Source organism: Microchirus variegatus (genome assembly GCF_963457635.1).
Source record: "Microchirus variegatus genome assembly, chromosome: 12".
Classification (NCBI taxonomy): Eukaryota; Metazoa; Chordata; class Actinopteri; order Pleuronectiformes; family Soleidae; genus Microchirus; species Microchirus variegatus.
In genome coordinates, this window is record NC_139813.1 from 15687641 (window position 1) to 15706133 (window position 18493).

Here is an 18493-nt window from a genome sequence, read left to right on the forward strand (position 1 = left end):
TTATTCTTACTATTGTTTTTCATAGTTTTATCTCTTAGATCATTCAAAAGAAACAAGGACCCAACCTGAACCCAAACAATAACCCAATTTGAAGAATAAATATTTGTTCTAATAAAATACTTACATATAAAACATCTACTTTTTCTTTTTTTTTTGGAAACCATGTGAGATCAGAGGCCGTGTCTCTCCTCCCAGCATGAGGTAACGCCCTCTCTGTTCATGGAGATAAAAAAGTCTCTTCCTTCACGCACAGCTTTGCAGTCCACGAACACATCACCCACACGCGTGTGTGTTTACCATCCCGAGCTCGACCGCCCCGCTCCCCATGTTTTGAGTCAGCTCGCTCCAAGTCGGACACGGTTCACCATGTCCACCGGGTCTCTCAGTGACGTCGACGACGAGCTCCTCCTGGACGGCCTCCTGAAGTTCGGCTCCTCGGGCAAAGACTCCAACGAGAGCACGGAGGAGAGCGAGGGGCCGTGCGCGAACGACGACGACGACGACGACGACGAGCAGAGGGTCGCGCCGGGGAAGAGGAGGAAGAGCGCGTCCCGGAAAACGGCGCGCAAGGGTGGGGCGCAGCAGGAGGGCAAGCAGGTGCAGAGGAACGCGGCCAACGCGCGCGAGAGAGCGAGGATGCGCGTCCTGTCCAAAGCCTTCTCCCGGCTGAAGACGTCGCTGCCGTGGGTACCGTCGGACACCAAGCTCTCCAAACTGGACACGCTGCGCCTGGCGTCCAGTTACATCGCGCACCTCCGGCAGATACTCGCCAACGACAAATACGAGAACGGATATATTCATCCAGTGAACCTGGTGAGATGTGGGAGAGAAACCACTAGATGCTTCTTTTTTTAAAAATTATAATAATTTGTTAAAATATAAGGGAATAATCGATTAGTGAGCTTTTGATAGAATAACTTTTGATTTTTAATAAAAGTTGCATGTTTAGGGTTTGAAAATGGCCTTTAAGGCCTCACACACACGTGCGTAATCATCAAGTAAAGCAGGTGCATAAGTTGAAACCTTTATTTTATTCATGTTGCTGCATCTTTCACTTATTTGTAACAAAAACCTGCCACTGATATGATCTTTTAAATATTATATATAGGGCTCATGATACGTGAAAATGACCAATTCTGCAATATTCTCCAAAATAGTGTTATTTGATGTGAATGAATTGTGTAATATTTAATTTTTTTTTTTATTTTTTTTTGTTTGTGTTTTCCTTCCTTCCTTCCTTGTGCAGACGTGGCCTTTCATGGTGGCTGGTAAACCGGAGAACGAGTTGAAGGAGATGCTGAACACGACGAGGTTATGTGGCACAACCGCATCCTGATGCACCACCAGAGCGCGCGCAGCATCACTTACAAGGGGAACAATGACTTTTATACGGAAAAAGGACAAAAAAAATAACACAAAAAAAACATGCAGTGTCTGAAATGCACGTGTCATCTCGGCAGATTTTTTTGAGTGGGAATAACGGAAGAGTGCGTCCTCCTTCCATTCGTTCCTGTAAAACAAGCTGAACTTTATTTAAATGCACTCTCTTTCCTGTCTTTGCTGGTTCAAAGATAAACAGTGTGCATTAAATAGCTTTTTTTTATACTCTGCAGATGCATTTTTTTTTTTTTTTTTACATAACTCATGCAGGCCAATTTGGCAGCTGCATTGTGATGGATGTGTGTGTGCACACTGTCTCCAATGGTTGTACAGATTAACATGTATATAAAAGTATATTTGTATCACTTCTGTGTTCTTTTCCCTCTTCTTTTTTATTGTTGTTTTTATTGTGGGTTTATGTGTGGGTCCAACACTTTGACCTGGCTCCGTCTCTCATCAGTCCTCTCCTTCAGAGCAGCAGAACCTGAGCACCGACAAAGCACAGATAAGTCTCCCTCTGTTGTTTCTAACAGATAACAGCATAGACCGCGGTTGTCACTACATAAACAAACTCTTGCCTTCAGAGATTATATGGAAGCCTTTAATAGGCAGAGAGTTTTCTCTTGTAATTTAAGCCAGAATTTGAAAAAAAAAACTGCACTGTAATATGTTACTTTTTTTTTTTTTTGCTCAATTCACTGTATTTTTGTATTGAGATATCAAAAAGTGAGACAACATTTGAGGACATGCTAGAAAAAAACTGCTGCTGAGCTTTAATCCCGCCCAGAGCAGTTGTTTTAATTCGCTCGGGTTATGACCGCTGTGTTTACACCATGTCGACAGTTATTTATGCAGTCTGACACAAGGCCTCTCCCTCGCTTTCTGCCCCCCCCTCTTTCTTATTGGGATGAAAGTAAAGAAGAGTAGGTGTCTGGTCACTTCCATTGCTCTCTTTTACCCCCTATTCCTTGCCATCGAATGACTCAACATTCATTTTTACAAACCTAAAAGAGGCTCAGTGTAAACACTCCACCTGGAAACCTCATGGTGAGTCAGATTATTAATAATCATTAGGAAAATATGCTTAATCCAGTCTAATATCATAGTGATTTGAGCAAATTGCACATTTCCATACATTTGCAGCTAAAACTCAATCTTTTTGCTCTTCCTTAAGTTGACTATAGGACATGATCTGACTCATGCACTCATTTATTTCGGGCCGTACCATTTGGAACAATGAGACCAAGAGTCCCACCAACATCTCTTGAAGGACCCGCACCTAATACATCAGCCACCCCAAAGGGACCACCGTGGAGAGAATAAACTTGGCCGCCTCCCTCCTGGGGCCAGCTGCAGTGAACGGTAGAGGATGAGAGATAGAGAAGGGAGGGAGGGATGGGTCAGTACGAGAGCAGGGCTCGGGATTCCCATACTTGCTAATTGTTTTGTTGGACATCTGCCCAAAATGTGGGGGGAAAAAAAAAAAAGGTCCACAGACTGAGGGGAGGACAGCAGCCGCTCGTGTTCCAGCTGATCCCATCACATTGTCCTTCTGCCCTCATCGTTTCTCAAAGCACATGTAGTACTTTAAAATCACTTGTTTGTTACTGGGTTAATATGTGGTATAATAGATATAACACACACAAGTGACATTAAAACATTCATTCTCTGTTTGTTTCTCCATATCATGTATTTAACTTGTATTTAAATGTAATATACTGAGCTTATGATGTGTTTTCTCTTAGTAGAAAAGGTAATATTTCTCCATACTTCAACCATAAACCATGTGGTGACTCCTCATATATCCACCCACACTCTTCCCTAAAGTGCATTAGGTCATTTAGACTGCCATCTTCTGGACAAAGTATGCTACATTCGCACTTCTTGCTGGTCGAAATAAAAACAGAACTGAACTGTCTTCTGACAGACTGTAGGTGGTACATCCTGCGTTATGAGGGCTGTAGCTCATGTCAACCAAATCTCCGCTGTCTGATTTTAATGACCAACCTTCAGCTCTTCAAATCTCCTCCTGTCCATGTTTCTGGTTCTCACGTCCTCCCCTTGTTGCTCACTGTGTTCTCAGTCAGACCCATTGCAGTGTTATCTCCCTGCTCTCCCTCAGCAGGTCAGCACGAGCCTGTAAACCCAAAAGTGAAAGCTGCACTTAATTCTTCTATTTTTTTATAGGTCAAAAAGTAAAATGTACACGACTTTTGTATTTTATTTGTGTGTGTCTTTGCATCTGCATCATTTTTTTTAATTGTTTTGTATTTTTGCTTTTGTATTCTTCCTGTTTTTTCCTCCACATCATTCAACTGTGATGCTGTAACATAACAGGATGTGATTATAGCTTACGTATCTTTGTAAGTTGAATTATTATTATTTTTATTTTGTTATGTGGTAACACCAGGTTATTGCAGGACAGGACAGGACTTGTTATTGTTGGAATATAGTTATGGAAATTTAAAAATAAGTAAATAAATCTTCACAAATTTAAAGTTAGGTCATGTCAATGACATAATAGTATAGACAACTGTCTGAGGATGGAACGTACACACAGATCATATTTCAGTTTTTAATTGAAAAACAGTGTCTTCTGCGTCAGCTTTGGTTGTAGAGAGGACATAACCAAGTTTCTGTTTTATGTTAGCAAAGAAGAAGGTCATCATTATTTCAGTTAACAGTAGGGCTGAACAATTAATCGAAATTAGATCGAAATTGCAATACGGCCTACTGCAAATTGCAAGAACTGCAAAAAGAGCGATAGTTGTTAAAGCCGAAATGTGTGTCAAAATATAATTTTTGATTCGTTATTGTCCTGATCTATACACATCTTAGACGGAAGATGACATGTTTGTTTCTTGCAGATCTGCACAAATATCACACAATAGTCCTTTTAAAGGTGCATTATGTAATAAATCTAAAGCAACTGGCCATAAAATCCTCCTAATATGTAACTGAGACTAAGGAATAATGTTCATATAACAAACTGAACTCACCAACAACAGTACAGCCAAAATATTAAAAAAAATGTTTTGCAGACTGCAAATCATGTTTATGTTTTGAAATCATATTTTTAGCATATTTTAGCATTGCAGTCAGTAGAGTCTCAGCTGACGAGCAACCGCGGGTTGCCAGTTACGTCAGAAAACAAAACCTAGATCTCTGTATTTTGAATTTGAGTGTAGTAACCGTTTTGGCCACATTCTTACATATGGCACCTTTAAACATTTTTTTTCGAATGAAAATGAGTATTAGTATTCTTGGATATCGCGAATCGTAATTCCTGTCAAAATAATCGCATTTGGATATTTATCTGAAATCGTTCAGCCTAAGTTAACAGGATAAGTCGCAGTTATAATTCCTTGGTTGGTTTTATATTTCATATCAGCCTTACACATCATTTCTATGGCAGAATAATGAGGTGGATGAATTCACACACACATCAGCCTTTTCCCCAACCTCAGTGATTGATGTCCAGTGTCGATTTAAACCACTAGATGGCAGCAAAGGATACTCTATTGATTACTCTACGCCACTGTCATGAAAAGCAGTGAAATAGAGTGTTTGGCTCAGGGTCAAATGAAGTAAAGTAGCAGTTAATTAAGCGTAGCATTGCTCGGTTCTTAGCAATGAGGATATATAACGACTACAAGCTCGAGCCGAGTTAGAGACTGCCGGGCTGAGAAAGAGTCTGAAGCGAATAAGTGATTAAAGACACAGTAAGCGATTACGCATACGTCCACCGTGCGTTTAAACAATTGGCAGATGCACTGACATGACTGAGGTTGGGCAACAGGCGACAGCTGACAGTGGTGTCAGTTCATGTCAGGTGGTCTCACGGCCCCCGGGGGGGCAGCCTGGCACGGCCCGCAGAGCAGAGCACAGCACAGCACAGCAGAGGAGATGCCAGGGATTGCTGGAGTCTGTCCAGATTCACCTACCCATGTTTACTGGCACGCTCCCACGCCTGCGTGTGTCATTGTTGGCACCGGCTGGTGATTATTAAAAGGAGCACAGCAGGTGTCTGCCATGAGACCTCTGGCCTTTATGTCAACGTTGAGGACGTGGACGGTGCCAGGTCTCTTTCTTCATCTCCCAACACACTTTCCTTGCTTGCTTGCTGGAAAAAAAAAGTGGGATGCAAACATTTAATTTGACATTTGTATTATTATTTTGACATGCATTATGTATTAATTTAAGCATGTAATCTTTAGGCAAGTAGGTAGGAAGGTAGATGGACTTTATGGAGTCATTAATATGTGCTTTTCCTTTTTGTAGATAATACATGCACGTGCTATATCTAGCTAGCTTTGTAGTTTGCTAGCTGCTATCAGATAGATAGATAGATAGATAGATAGATAGATAGATAGATAGATAGATAGATAGATAGATAGATAGATAGATAGATAGATAGATAGATAGATAGATAGATAGATAGATAGATAGATAGATAGATAGATAGATAGATAGATAGATACTGTACATGCTACATCTAGCTAGCTTTGTAGTTTACTAGCTGCTAGTAGATACACAGACAGACAGACAGACACAGATAGATAGATAGATAGATAGATAGATAGATAGATAGATAGATAGATAGATAGATAGATAGATAGATAGATAGATAGATAGATAGATAGATAGATAGATAGATAGATAGATAGATAGATAGATCAATTTAGCAAATCTTTTATTCAAAACTGCAATATTTTTCTTTTTTTAGTACATAAATTGTGGCATGATAAAGTGTTGTCCATCATATGCAGACATCAAAGCTCAGAAAACAAAACAACACAAACACATAGCTGCGCTGCAGACAAGTAGAACAGATGAATATCCATCCTGCTCCAATGGCTTTAACCATGATCCTCCTCCTCCTCCTCATGAGCCACCGTGCGGAGAACGATACATTTTCACAGTGCAACCCAACAGACGTTTAAGCTCAAAGAGGTTTTTGTGTCTCTTCCCTTGAAGTTCTCGCTTCCACACACACTCAGATTTACGCCGCTTGCATTACTTTACATTCAGCAGACTGTGAAGGAATTTGACCTAAACACGGTGGCTGTCAGGCCGCGCTGTGGTGATTAAGTTACAATAATTAAAATCACTAATATACACACATGTGCATAAATAAATATATATATATATATATATATTTATATATGCACCTTAGTTCTGTGAGTTAGATGAGAAGAAACTGCAAAAGGTTGTTTTTAAAATGAACTAAAGACAGATGGTTTTGGTTTTACCACAACCTAGTCAAGTTGTTGAGGCTGCATAAAGAAACACAGTCATTTCCCTCAAAGCCTTGAACTGGTGAGCTTATAAAATATAGTACTGTAATTGGATGGTTTAGGGCTTAGGGAGTGTTAATAGTCAAATGCAATTTGGGATGAAAGAGCACGAAATGGATGAGGAAGGTCGCTGCTATTAAACACACACACACACACACACAAACACACGTATCCAAGAGCAGTGTTAGCAGAAGGAAGGGGCGACTGACTAAATGATGTTTTCCCAGGTGGGCACAATTACCTGTGTGTAGAGTATGTGCACGTGTATTCATGTGTGTGTCTGTGTGTGTGTGTGCACAAGAATTACCCCAGTGTTGTTTTAAGAGGATTCAGGTCTATTACAATTAGGAAGACATGAATCAAAGACTCCCGACTCCCACAGTCCTCCACGGACCACTCTCGCAGGTCGAGAACCGTCTGCCCGAAAAAAGCCAGTCGGAGTCAGACAGTGTCCTGACGCTTTTTTCTTAATATTACCACTTAAAATAATACTGTGCAGACAACTGTGATACCCAAGCAGAGTAAAAAAAAACAAAAAAACGTTGGGTTTATTTAACAAGTGGCCATTCATTCCTGGTTTAGAGGAGAACACTCACAAAGCCAGAGGGAGCAGGAGGATGATGGGTCACTGCATAGGGGAGCAGAACACAAGCTCTCACTGTTGAGTCTTAGAAGCCGTGGCTAATCCTTGATGTGTGTGTGTGTGTATTTGTGAAGCTATGCGACACAAACACCTGCTTTAGTGCTTATCAAACTGAGGATGGCGAGCGTGCACGGGCTCGTGCGGCCTCGTGCACGTGCATGTTTGAACAAGCAGGCATGTGTCTCATTATAGGTTGAAATCATTCGCAGGTGACTTTGTTTATTTGATCTCAATTAAGCCTCCGCCTCTTTCCACATGGAAATCTGACCACGACTTAAAAGGAGGGGGAAAGGAAGAAAAAAAAATCCCCCTTTTCTATTAATTCCAAGCACCGATCCAAGGATTGCGGTGAAAACCCAGTAGAAAAAAAAAAAAAAAAAAGAAGAGCAGGAGAAAGAAGAAGAAGAAAAAATTGATTTGTCAAAAGTGTGCCTGCGTCTGTGGCCGTGTAAGAACATGGCATTTTTAAGTCCACCGAAAAAATGGGAACACCCCGGAATACAAAGCACACATGGGCTCAATTATTATCCAATGGAATTTCAAAGTTAAGTCGGCAATAAGGAAAATATTCCTCTAATCTGGGGTCTTCCTCAAGCTGGGTGTGAAGGAAATTTAGGGGGTCCCCATTTTAATTGAGTCCAGATTTGACCACCCTATCGAAACAGTGCTCACACAGGATTTTCTCTTGGGTTATTTTGATGGAGTAAAAGGGGACTATTTTGGTTGTACGTGAATAAATGTCTGATTTTTTTTTTCAGAGAGGGGGGTTTTCTGCAAACCAGATCAGACTGCCTCAGTGTTATAAGAAGCAGATGGACAGGGCCAAGAAAAGAAAACAGTGAGTCCCAAAAGACAGGAAGCAAGGGAGCGAAATATCGACACAAGTCAGAAAAAAAAAGGGAATGGCGACGTGAGAAAACAGATAAGATGTTCTTATCTAAGCGCGTCGATCGAAATCGAAAAAATGTGGATCGCGCAAAAGGGCACAGTCGTCGCTTAATGAGTTCAACGCCCTCGGATACCACAGGTTCTACGACTACAAGTGTACACTGACAAAAGTTCTTAAAACGAGAGGCAAAGCAGACATCGGAGCGGCTGAAAAGAAAACAGTAACATGCATGCGAGACGGCGAGCAGGAGGATTTGAGTCCAGTCCAATTAAATTGATCTCAAACCTCCGTGTGATCCTCCATATTTACAGTTGTCAACAAACTCCCCCTTCATCTGCGTCATCTCACAGCGGTTAAAGTCGAATTATGACTTATAATATCGACCAAGTGCTCGGTTTAGGAGATCAGCGAACGCTTTAAAATTCAACTTACAATGAGAAAAAGTCATTGAAAATGTATTGTTTTTGTCGCTCGCTGCTTCTTTAACCCTGTAACCATTAAATAGTTGAATTCCAATTCTTTGAAATTGGAGCCTTTATTTGTTCTTCTGAACAAACACACATTTTTTTTTTTTTTTCAAATATAATGTTCCATATAGGAGTTTTAATTTGTATCATATTTGATACAGCGGGTCACAATGCTCAAAGATCAAAAAATACACAAACAAATCCAACTATTCCAACGAAAACAATGCAGCAATAGAACTGGCAAGACATAACATTTAAGTTATTTTTACTCATTTCGTGGTTCACAACCTTGTTATTTTGAGTGACGGTAGGCTTGAAAACAGTTGTTCAGACAAAGATTACACATGGGCAAAGTGGGCTACATCTCTGTCAGGTTTCCCTGTCGGGTTTCCCATAATTTCATAAATTGGGTTTTACAGGGAAAAAAATGTCACACTGCTCATGTGGAGGGCTCAAAAACTCATGTATCACATATGATACGTTTGGCTTTATAGGGTTAAATGACACAAGGCCCACAGTTAGCAGCAGTTACTGTATAAAACTAAGTTTCACCCCTTCAATGATTAAAAAAAAAAATGATGAATGCTGTTGAAAGAGTTCATAGCTGGTGTGAGCGAGGAAGAAGGAGAACTCTTCGGGGAGGAGAAACAGCAACACTATATGAACTCTATAAAAATCTATTTCTAAATGTAGAGGAAGTTTAGTTTTATGAGGGGGAGAAAAAAAACGTGTGGGGGGTCTCTTGCTCAGCACAGTGTGTCGTTTCCGTTCGTATTTCAGACATGCGATTGCATTTCTTGGTTGTCGAATATTGTGAGAGGGAGACGCCGTCAATGGATGCCCAAAAGTCAAAAGTTATGAGTGAGTTTTCGGAGGGGGGGGTGAATTTACTTCACCCTCGCTCATCCTCTCTATCTCATCCTTTTCCTTCTCGATGCCATTTGTCCACCTTGGTACTCTGATGCCCTTCCGGAGAGAGTCGAGTATCGGCTTTCTTCCCCCCGCGGCCCCCGGTTCCCTCCACCATGCATATTTAATGGACACACTCGTGCAGCGGACAAATGATTTTTATTTTTGACAGGGGAAGGATGGCTCTAGTTACATAGGGATGGAGAGCGAGGGAGCATGTACCAGAGCGAGCGCGGGGGAAGAACACGCACACACTAACAGTGACCCAAGAAAACTGTAGAAGATACAAAATAATCAGAAGAAAAATCACCTTATTCTTTCTTATGTGCTTTTTCAAAAAAGCGGTTGATTAATTCACTATTCGGATTATGATTGGCTCGAGTCCAGGATGAAAAAAAAAAAAGAAGTGGGCAGGCCCAACCAAGGCCTTCATTAAACCAGGATTAGAGTCAGACTAAACCTATTAACTCTGGCTTAAAACCACTTTAATTCCAATCAAATCAGAATTAAAATTCACTCTGAAACTATGTATGTGCATCCTATGCATTATACGGTGCCAGCCTGTGCTTTGTGTGTGTGTGTATTACCAATAAAGGGATATTCTCTTTATTAAAAAAAGACAACATCCTCATTTTACACGATACAAATAAAAAAAATGGAAGATTTCTAATAAAAATCAGGTCTCAAACCTTTGGACTTAAATGTGTGTAATGAAATAGGAATAGTCTGACACTTTGGAAAACACACTATAGAGACATATGAGAAGCGTTTAATATTTTTCCTGAACATGAAGCTGAACTAACTTAGTTTAAAGCCTGGAAATAAAACCTCAAATTATATTTAACTAGAGGGTGTTTTTTTTTTTTGAAAGAAGTCTAATGTGTTAATTTGTGAGCTTTAGAGGTGCTGGTAGGCAGATTTTATTTCCTTTGGACCAAACCCCGGCCCGTTGTTTCCACCATGTTTCCACTCAGCTGGCTGCAGCATAATATTTACTGTACTAACATACGAGGGCTGTCAATCTCCTCACCTAACAGTTTGGCGGGGGGACGTCTGTAAGTGGAACTTTATTGAAAAATGTAAAATCAAATAGTATGTAAGAGTGTGTTTGAACTAAAAGGAAAGTTATTATTGTGAGACCAAACCTGACACATTTATATTCTGTCTGTAGATGTACTTGTTTAGGACCATTGTTGAGAATCTATTAAAAATAAATCTATTATTTTATGAAAGCAGAAAAAGGACGACCTACATAACTGTAAAACTGGGTGTAAATATAAGTATACTGAAGGTAATTTGTTACTTTCCACCTCTAGAAAAAGGAAATGATGCACACACACAGACACACAGAGAGAGAGCGAGAGAGCAAACGTTAGGCAGGTCAGCTGAAAGAGCATTCCCAGGTGTGACCACACATTCCCTCCATGCACTTCAACCAACCACTGCATATGTGTCTGAGGTTTGGAGCTGCGAGCCAAACTGGAGCTGAACCCGGAGTCCCCCCCTACAGCCAATAACAACAACCTCCTCCAAGTCAAGCACATCGTGCGCACATACACACAAAAGACTCAGTTAAACACTTTTTACGCCGCGAGAGGCGACAAGTGAGGATGAAAATTATTTTAATTCAAGCACATGCGCTTATTTTTTTTTTTAAAGAAAAAGTCATTTAATCCGGAGTGACAAAAATCCCAGTGTCCTTGAAGTAACTTTGTGCATTGTCGGAGCTTAAACGTGTGCTGCTTTGGTGAACATGTGTGAGGCCTCAAAGCTGCCCTGATGGTATGTAAGGACATTAGCTTGGTTTCACTTTTCTTTAATCCCCTCCTCTCTCTTAAGCTGCAGTTTGGAGGCAGCAGAAAAAAAGACTTGACTTAGTGGCTGCTGAAGGTTTAAGTGTGTGTAAGATATGAACAATCTAAATGAATGAACATATCTAAATATCAAGTATAGTGTTTTTTCCTGGTATAAACACTGACCTGGACAAATATGCTATGTGTAAGAAATTATATATGTCATAAATGAGGGAAAATGTGGTTGGGACTCTTGCCTTTGCAAGAGGGTTCATGACCTGGGCAGACCAACAAGGGCCAGAGTATTGCGTGTTCTCCCTGTGGTACCATGATGGACCGTCCAGGGTGTCCCATGCCTTTTGCCCTCACAGCTCATGGAGGATAAAGTGGTAGAAGATGAATGAATTACAGGCTTCATGGTAGTATATACAAAATAAATACTCATTCGTGAGCTTGAAAACTGTGCTCTGAGAGTCTATAGCTGCTTTAAATCAGCTTTTTGATCTGCTTCAAAAACAAACCTAAAAAGCCTCAGTACTGCTCTAAAAAATGTCTCGACTGGAGGGAAAAGAAACGGTAAAACGAGTGTCTGCAGTGGACATACAGGTAAAAAAAAAAAAAAGGGAAAGCAGAACAGGAAGAAAAACACACACACACACTAGGAGGAAGTACACACTAAAACAGGAAACAAGGAAAACAGAAAACCCGAGACAAAGAGTCCAAACACAAAGCGACTGTGGAAACACAGGGGTCATGTCAGGAACACTTGATCATGCTGACATGAGGAAATGTTATATCTATAAAAAAGTTACATAGACGGCAGGACAGTTCTGTACAGTATGTGTTTAACGCTGGGTATAAGCACATCTTCAAAAAATGACTTCTAACGATGGGATTAAGATGTGAGTTACAGTTGGGTTAAGAAGGTTAGGATTAGGCATTGGCTGCTTCGGATAGTCTGGAAGTCAAACCTTTTGTGTGGCTTTGTGAGGACCAAACATTGTATAAACCATACGGGGTGAGGACATTTTGGCTCTTGGTGAGGGTTAAGACCTGGAATTGGGTTTAGGTTAGGGTTAGGCATTTAGCTGTGATGGTTGAAGTTAAGGTAAGGGGCTAGGGAATGCATTATGTCTATGAGCGTCCTCACTATGAATGAAGCGCAAACGTGTGTGTGTGTGTGTGTGTGTGGTGTGTGTGTAACATAAGTTTCTTTGTGACACAGCAGTTGGCAGATAGAAGGGACTGAGTTACCCAAGCTCCCTTGGGGCATCCACATTGTGCAGGGCTGTCTGGGGCACAGCAGTGGTATGTAAAGGTGTGTGTGTGTGTGTGTGTGTGTGTGTGTGTGTGTGTGTGTGTGTGTGTGTGTGTGTGTGCGTGAGATGATGAGGAGCCAGATTAATAAGACGAGACAGAGGACGTTCACAGATAGTGATCTTCTACCTCTGTATGTGTACTTAGTGTCAAAGTGAATTCAAGGTTACGAGAGCACATAGCACTTACCATATATATATGTATGTATATATATATATACATACATATATATATATATATAAAAAAGTGTATTAATGTATATATATATACATATATACACATATATACTTGTATATATGTGTATATAGATATATACACATATATACATGTATATATGTATATATATATATATATATATATATAAAGATATATATATATATACACATGAGCCAAAGAGAACAACTCGCTGTTTTTTACACATAAAATAAAGTACAAATAAAGTAGATCACATGTGTAACCTGGCGATGAACCGTCGCCACCTTCACGTTTTAAGCTATTGTCGTCAACCTGCTTTCAAACAGCAGTGGGCAGCTGTCTCCAGTGGAAAAAAAGGGGGATAAACCTGATTCATGCTACAGGCTATATAGCATATGGCAGTTTCAGCATATAGCGGTTATAACAGCTGCACGGCAGCAGCAGCAGCATGCAGGATAAAGGACAGTTAGGAGTAGATGGAGATAGCTCGACATCAAAAACAGAGCGTGATATTATTATTACGGTTGTAATAATTACGTCTCTACACACGTCATTGTTGACAGGCTCTCAATAGGTTTGTGTGCATTAAAGCTCCGGTGTGTAACCGTCACAGCCGGTGCCGTTACACTCCCCGAAAGACCTCCACGCCTCAGGTGAGCCTGCAGACCTTTTTTTCTGAAAGAATGACGCAAAAAGACCTTCTTATTTTTCTTTCAACATTTGTTTTGGCATAGCTCACAACCTTTCAGAGCGCTAGGGGGTAATGGCTTAAGCTAAAGTCCTCTTCCGTCAGTCGTGACGTAATAAACGCGCCGCCCCGTGTCATCACAGACATGAAAACAAACCGATGCTATGCTAGGACGCGCTGAGGGGGTCGCGTGGAGTTCATACAGCGTTTGTTGACATTGAAAAAGTTACACACTGCATCTTTAATGTCACATTTTCAGCTTATTCTGCTACTGCAACGAAATGCACAAAAAAAAGTACATTTTAATACATATTTTGACAAAGTAGAGTTTAAACGATATGTTGCTTTGGGACATTCCGAGTAGCAATAGCAGCTGGTGAATGTCTACGGCTAAACAGATGGCACAGGTAGCACATGCTAACACACACACCTTATTTATGGAAGATATGAATGAACAAGGGTGAGATTAAATGGCTGTTTTACATACCCATTACCTTCTCTCCATCCTCTCCTCCAGTCTTGTTCTCTACCTCCCTCCCTCCCTCCCTCCCTCCCTCCGCTGCCAGCTCCATTCAGCCCGAGCTCGTTGTCTGAATGAGAGGAGCGGACCACCCTGGGGAGAAATGGAGGGGGGATCGCATTACCCCCCAAAAATGTAGCGGGCCTACAAAAGCTCCATGAGACATCAGGGTGAGGCAGAGAGAGGGCGACGGGGGAAGAGAGGGAGAAATAGGAGAGCACATAAAAGAGTGCATTAGTGAGGGAGGGGTGGGAGAGATTGATTGGGACGGCGAGATGAGGGAATGGATAAAGAGAGGTGGAGGTGAAAGAGAGGAGGGCGGAGCAGGATGAAAACACTTTTTGTTTGTTAATATAGAGATTCGGGGCCTTGTAGCTACAGCAGTTTCAACTGAGTTTATTTCCTCCATCTCTTACTTTAATGTTACTAGTCATTTAAAAGGAAGTCAGTGTTTCACAAAACCTGCATCGTATTATTTATAGAACTAAAAAAAAATTATACATAAATGCTGAAACGAGGGAATGTGGTCTATATTCTATATTATTACTCACAAAACTTGTGAAAATGAACAAAATTAAGTTTTACATCCCAAAAGCAACCTCTACATAATTTCCTACCATGCACTGTAGATCATATGTGACAAATATTTATCTTAATTCATATAATCTAATGATGTTGCTAATAATGTGCACCTTTTTGACTTCATACAGTCTGATTTGCACCTGGGTTAAATATGACATTTTAAAGAGAAACAACTGTACATATTTTAGTTTTTATGCACTTTGAGGTGCACAAGGGACAGAATGAGCAAAATATATATGTTTTTATTTCAAAGCGTAAATTATTGCTACTAGATTTTGTTCACGTTAAGTTTTCAAATTTTAAATGCGGGCTTGAAAATGTGGCCCAGCCCTGATCTACAGTGTATGCTACAATATGTACATAAAAAAACAGATATTTTTTTAATGAGAATCCCATAAAACTCACCAGAAGGAAATTATTTCCAACTTTAATTTGGAAATAAAACATGTTTACTTGTACATTTTTAAATATGTATCTGTCCATCATCCACACAGAGACTAAACTACATTGTGTAAAGACTGATACTGTGTGTGAACATAATTCACCATTTTTGTGTCTGTAACAGACAGGTTTGATATGAGCTTTGGTATTGACTCCACAGATTGCTATATAGTATATAGTTGAAAGTGGTTTTAATGAGGTCGGATGATGGAAGAGGCTTCTCAAACTCACCGGACTCGCCCCTCTTTTCTCTCACACACAGGTACATCCCATCTTATTTCCAATAGGTGACCTTAGGGGGGCGCTGTGAGTCAGGCCTTTGATGAATATCTGCAGAGACCGGCTCTTCCTATTGACATTTAATGATAATTATATCTTGGGTCATACCAGGGGCAGATGCGCACACACACACACACACACACACACACACACATACACGCTGCCTGGTTAAAAACATGAAGACATTAGTGGTAACCTGACGCTGAGTGAGTATTGATCTACTCTCAGGGGGCTTAGCAAGTGAGAGAACAGCAGACAGCACTTTATCACAGCACTTGACCATCAAAGCCAAGTCAATGTGTGTGTGTGTGTGTGTGTGTGTGTGTGTGTGTGTGTGTGTGTGTGTGTGTGTGTGTCATAGAGTGGGAGAGGCAGCTTTAATGAAATGCTTTGTGTTTTGTTAACAACAAAAAAGATCTAATTCATAAGAACTGTTGTGTTTTAAGACGCAGATTTCACTTTCTATCTTCCGTCCTTCCCTCTCTTCTTCATCATCATCATCTTCTCCCACTGTCCTCCTGTGAGGTCCTGACTGACATGCTCAATCTGCATCTATAACATTATAAAGACCAGACCGAGTGGTAATCAGGCCTACATATATACGTCTGAGCGTGTGCGTGTGCGCGTGAGTCTGAGGCCGGCAGGGATTTCATGATTGTGATTGCCGAGGACACGTGTTCCTCAAATTCTTCAATGATTGCCTCCAAACGAAACATAAATGCCAAACGAAATAATAACTATAGAGAGCGAGAGGGGGAGTGAGAGAGGGAGGGAGGGAGAGATGACAACATCATACACATGGAATCCTGTTTCGTGAAGATATCCAGACCCTCAACAACACGAGTTAAAAAAGTGACCAGACGGGACCTGAAAACAAGGAGCAGATGGGAAAAACAACCACATAAAGAAGTGCGCGTGTGTTCTTGTATCTGTGCATTACACGACGTACACTCGCTGCACTGATTTAACTCATACAGTACTCTCTTTTTTTTCTTGTTCTATCAACACTTTGGTCCAGTCCCAGTCGACCAAGTTCATTTGCAAATGACTCCTCAACACACACACACACACACACACACACACACACACACACACACGCCGTCTTCCCCTCAGAAGCCAAGCCAAGACAAACCACACACTAGGTTCTAGTCCAGACGTACAGACAGACAGACAAAGTAAATGTATGTCTTCTGTCTTAAGCCTCCAGGCAGTTGGCACATCTCTCCCATCACTCTGTTTGTCTCTCTTGTTTTCTTTCTGTTTTTCCTCTTCACTTGATATCGGCCTACTGTTTTGGCTCCAGTTCAGAGTCATGTTGTCATTCTACTTTTCTGCGTTTGATCTCGCCGGCTTCATTCATTCACTCATTGGTAAACTACCGTTCAAAGGTTTGGGGTCACCTACACAATTTTTTTTTTATGTTTTCCATTAGAAGTCACACTTCTATTCATCAAAAGAGTTGCTGGTTTTTATTCCCTTTATGCCCTTTTGTCAACGAACCAGCAAAACTGTTTGTACCATTAGAACACTGGAAATGTGCCTCTATACACCTATGTACATATTCCATTAAAAACCAGACGTTGCAGCTAGAATAGTCGTTTACCACATTATCAACGTATAGAGTGTATTTCTGATTCATTTCATGTTATATTCATTGAAAAAAAATTGCTTTTCCTTCAAAAATAAGGACATTTCTAAGTGAGCCCAAACTTTTGAACGGAAGTGTATGTGAGTCAATTCACACATAATGCACGGTCCATGCATACAGAGAAAGTGAATAATCGTTGATCCAATATGTGATTAATTGTCTCGCAAACGATATGAGACGGAAACTACTTTCCACGCGGTTACAAAAACAACACCCATGATGTGCTTATTTCATCTGATAAGTAGAAAAATGGCTCTATCAGAAAAATAATTAGAGATAGACCGATATGGTTTTTTTCAGGGCCGATACCGATTATAAGTCGTCAAGGAGGCCAATAACTGATATTTGGAGGCGATATTCATTTGCAGTAAAAGTGAAACACCAACACTTAACTATAACGTTTAAATGCCTTTAAGCATAATGTTTATTAAACAGCTTTTCAAGTTTTTTTTTAATCTTAGACAATAGATAACTGTTTTTTTAATTCTTACAACAAGTGGCAGGAAGCTCCCAGGCTCAGCAGCATGTCTTATAAAGTTAAATTAATTAATAAATTGATCTCTCATCGGCCGTCATATTAAAAAAAGTCAGATGCCGATATGCGTCAAAACGCTAAATATCGACCCGATAATGGGTCTAGCCCTAAAAATAACGTGGCGTATTCACCTCAGGAGCTCCTTAATGCTCTGCGCTCCAACACTGACCTCACGTTTTCAATCATTCCTTTGAGATAAAGTGCTAGATTTCCCAAGAATAAGACAGGTCGGTCAATATATAAAACAGCATGGAAAATGTTTTTCTTAATCTGAAATCTACCACATCATTGGCTCAAGTTTGAGAAAACAAGATTTGTCCAATTCTAAAAGTCAACAGAAAAATACCCTCTGCCTGATTAAATTAATGGGAGAGTAATCACTCAAAGTGACACTTCCAGCTTCCTCCGAAAAAGACAGACTTATGAAGTTTAAAATTCATCATGGTTAATCTGGAGCAAGAGAGAGAGAGAGAGACAGAGTGAGAGAGTGAGAGAGAGAGGGTGGAACAAAAAAAAAATCCCCTTAAAACCACATTTGAGCAGATGTTGTGTCAGTCAAACCCATGATCTCCAACCTTCATTAGCCTGGAGAAACGCTCGTGATGTAAAACATGCAGTGTGTGTGTGTGTGTGTGTGTGTGTGTGTGTGTGTGTGTGTGTGTGTGTGTGTGTGTGTGTGTGTGAGCCATTTATTTCCTCCTCTCCTCTTCTGTGTTTTCCTCTCTCTTTCTGACCCTTTTTTTCCTCCTCTCTTTTAATTTGGCCCCTCTGTTTGTTTTCCTTCATTCTTTCATTAGCAGAAAAAACATGGCAGGCATTCCAGCTGTAATACCACCGAGATTCAGTATCAGCCCGAGTCATGTAAGTGTGTGTCCGTGGTGTAAGCACACACACACACACACACGAACAC

At 40.6% G+C, this 18493-nt stretch overlaps 1 protein-coding gene and 2 long non-coding RNA genes across 4 annotated transcripts in view; 1 reads left to right on the forward strand and 2 right to left on the reverse strand.

Moving 5' to 3' along the window:
• The window catches only part of LOC310934922, a 38560-nt gene extending 38302 nt beyond the window's left edge, over positions 1-258 (reverse strand). For both annotated transcript variants that reach the window (XR_014592970.1, XR_014592971.1), the window contains exon 1: positions 125-258. This is a non-coding gene — a long non-coding RNA (uncharacterized lncRNA). The remainder of the gene's footprint in view (positions 1-124) is intronic.
• tcf21 (transcription factor 21) lies at positions 131-1371 on the forward strand. Its single transcript, XM_083898725.1, has 2 exons — positions 131-813; positions 1247-1371. Exons 1-2 carry the CDS (start codon positions 220-222, stop codon positions 1334-1336), a joined length of 684 nt encoding a protein of 227 aa, XP_083754851.1. The 5' UTR covers positions 131-219; the 3' UTR covers positions 1337-1371.
• A 420-nt stretch (positions 1372-1791) lies between these two features.
• LOC310934923 lies at positions 1792-5485 on the reverse strand. The gene is made up of 3 exons (XR_014592972.1): positions 5325-5485; positions 3388-3517; positions 1792-1864 (listed from the first exon to the last, which is right to left on the reverse strand). It is a non-coding gene; the product is annotated as an uncharacterized lncRNA (long non-coding RNA).
• Between the last annotated feature and the right edge of the window lie 13008 nt (positions 5486-18493).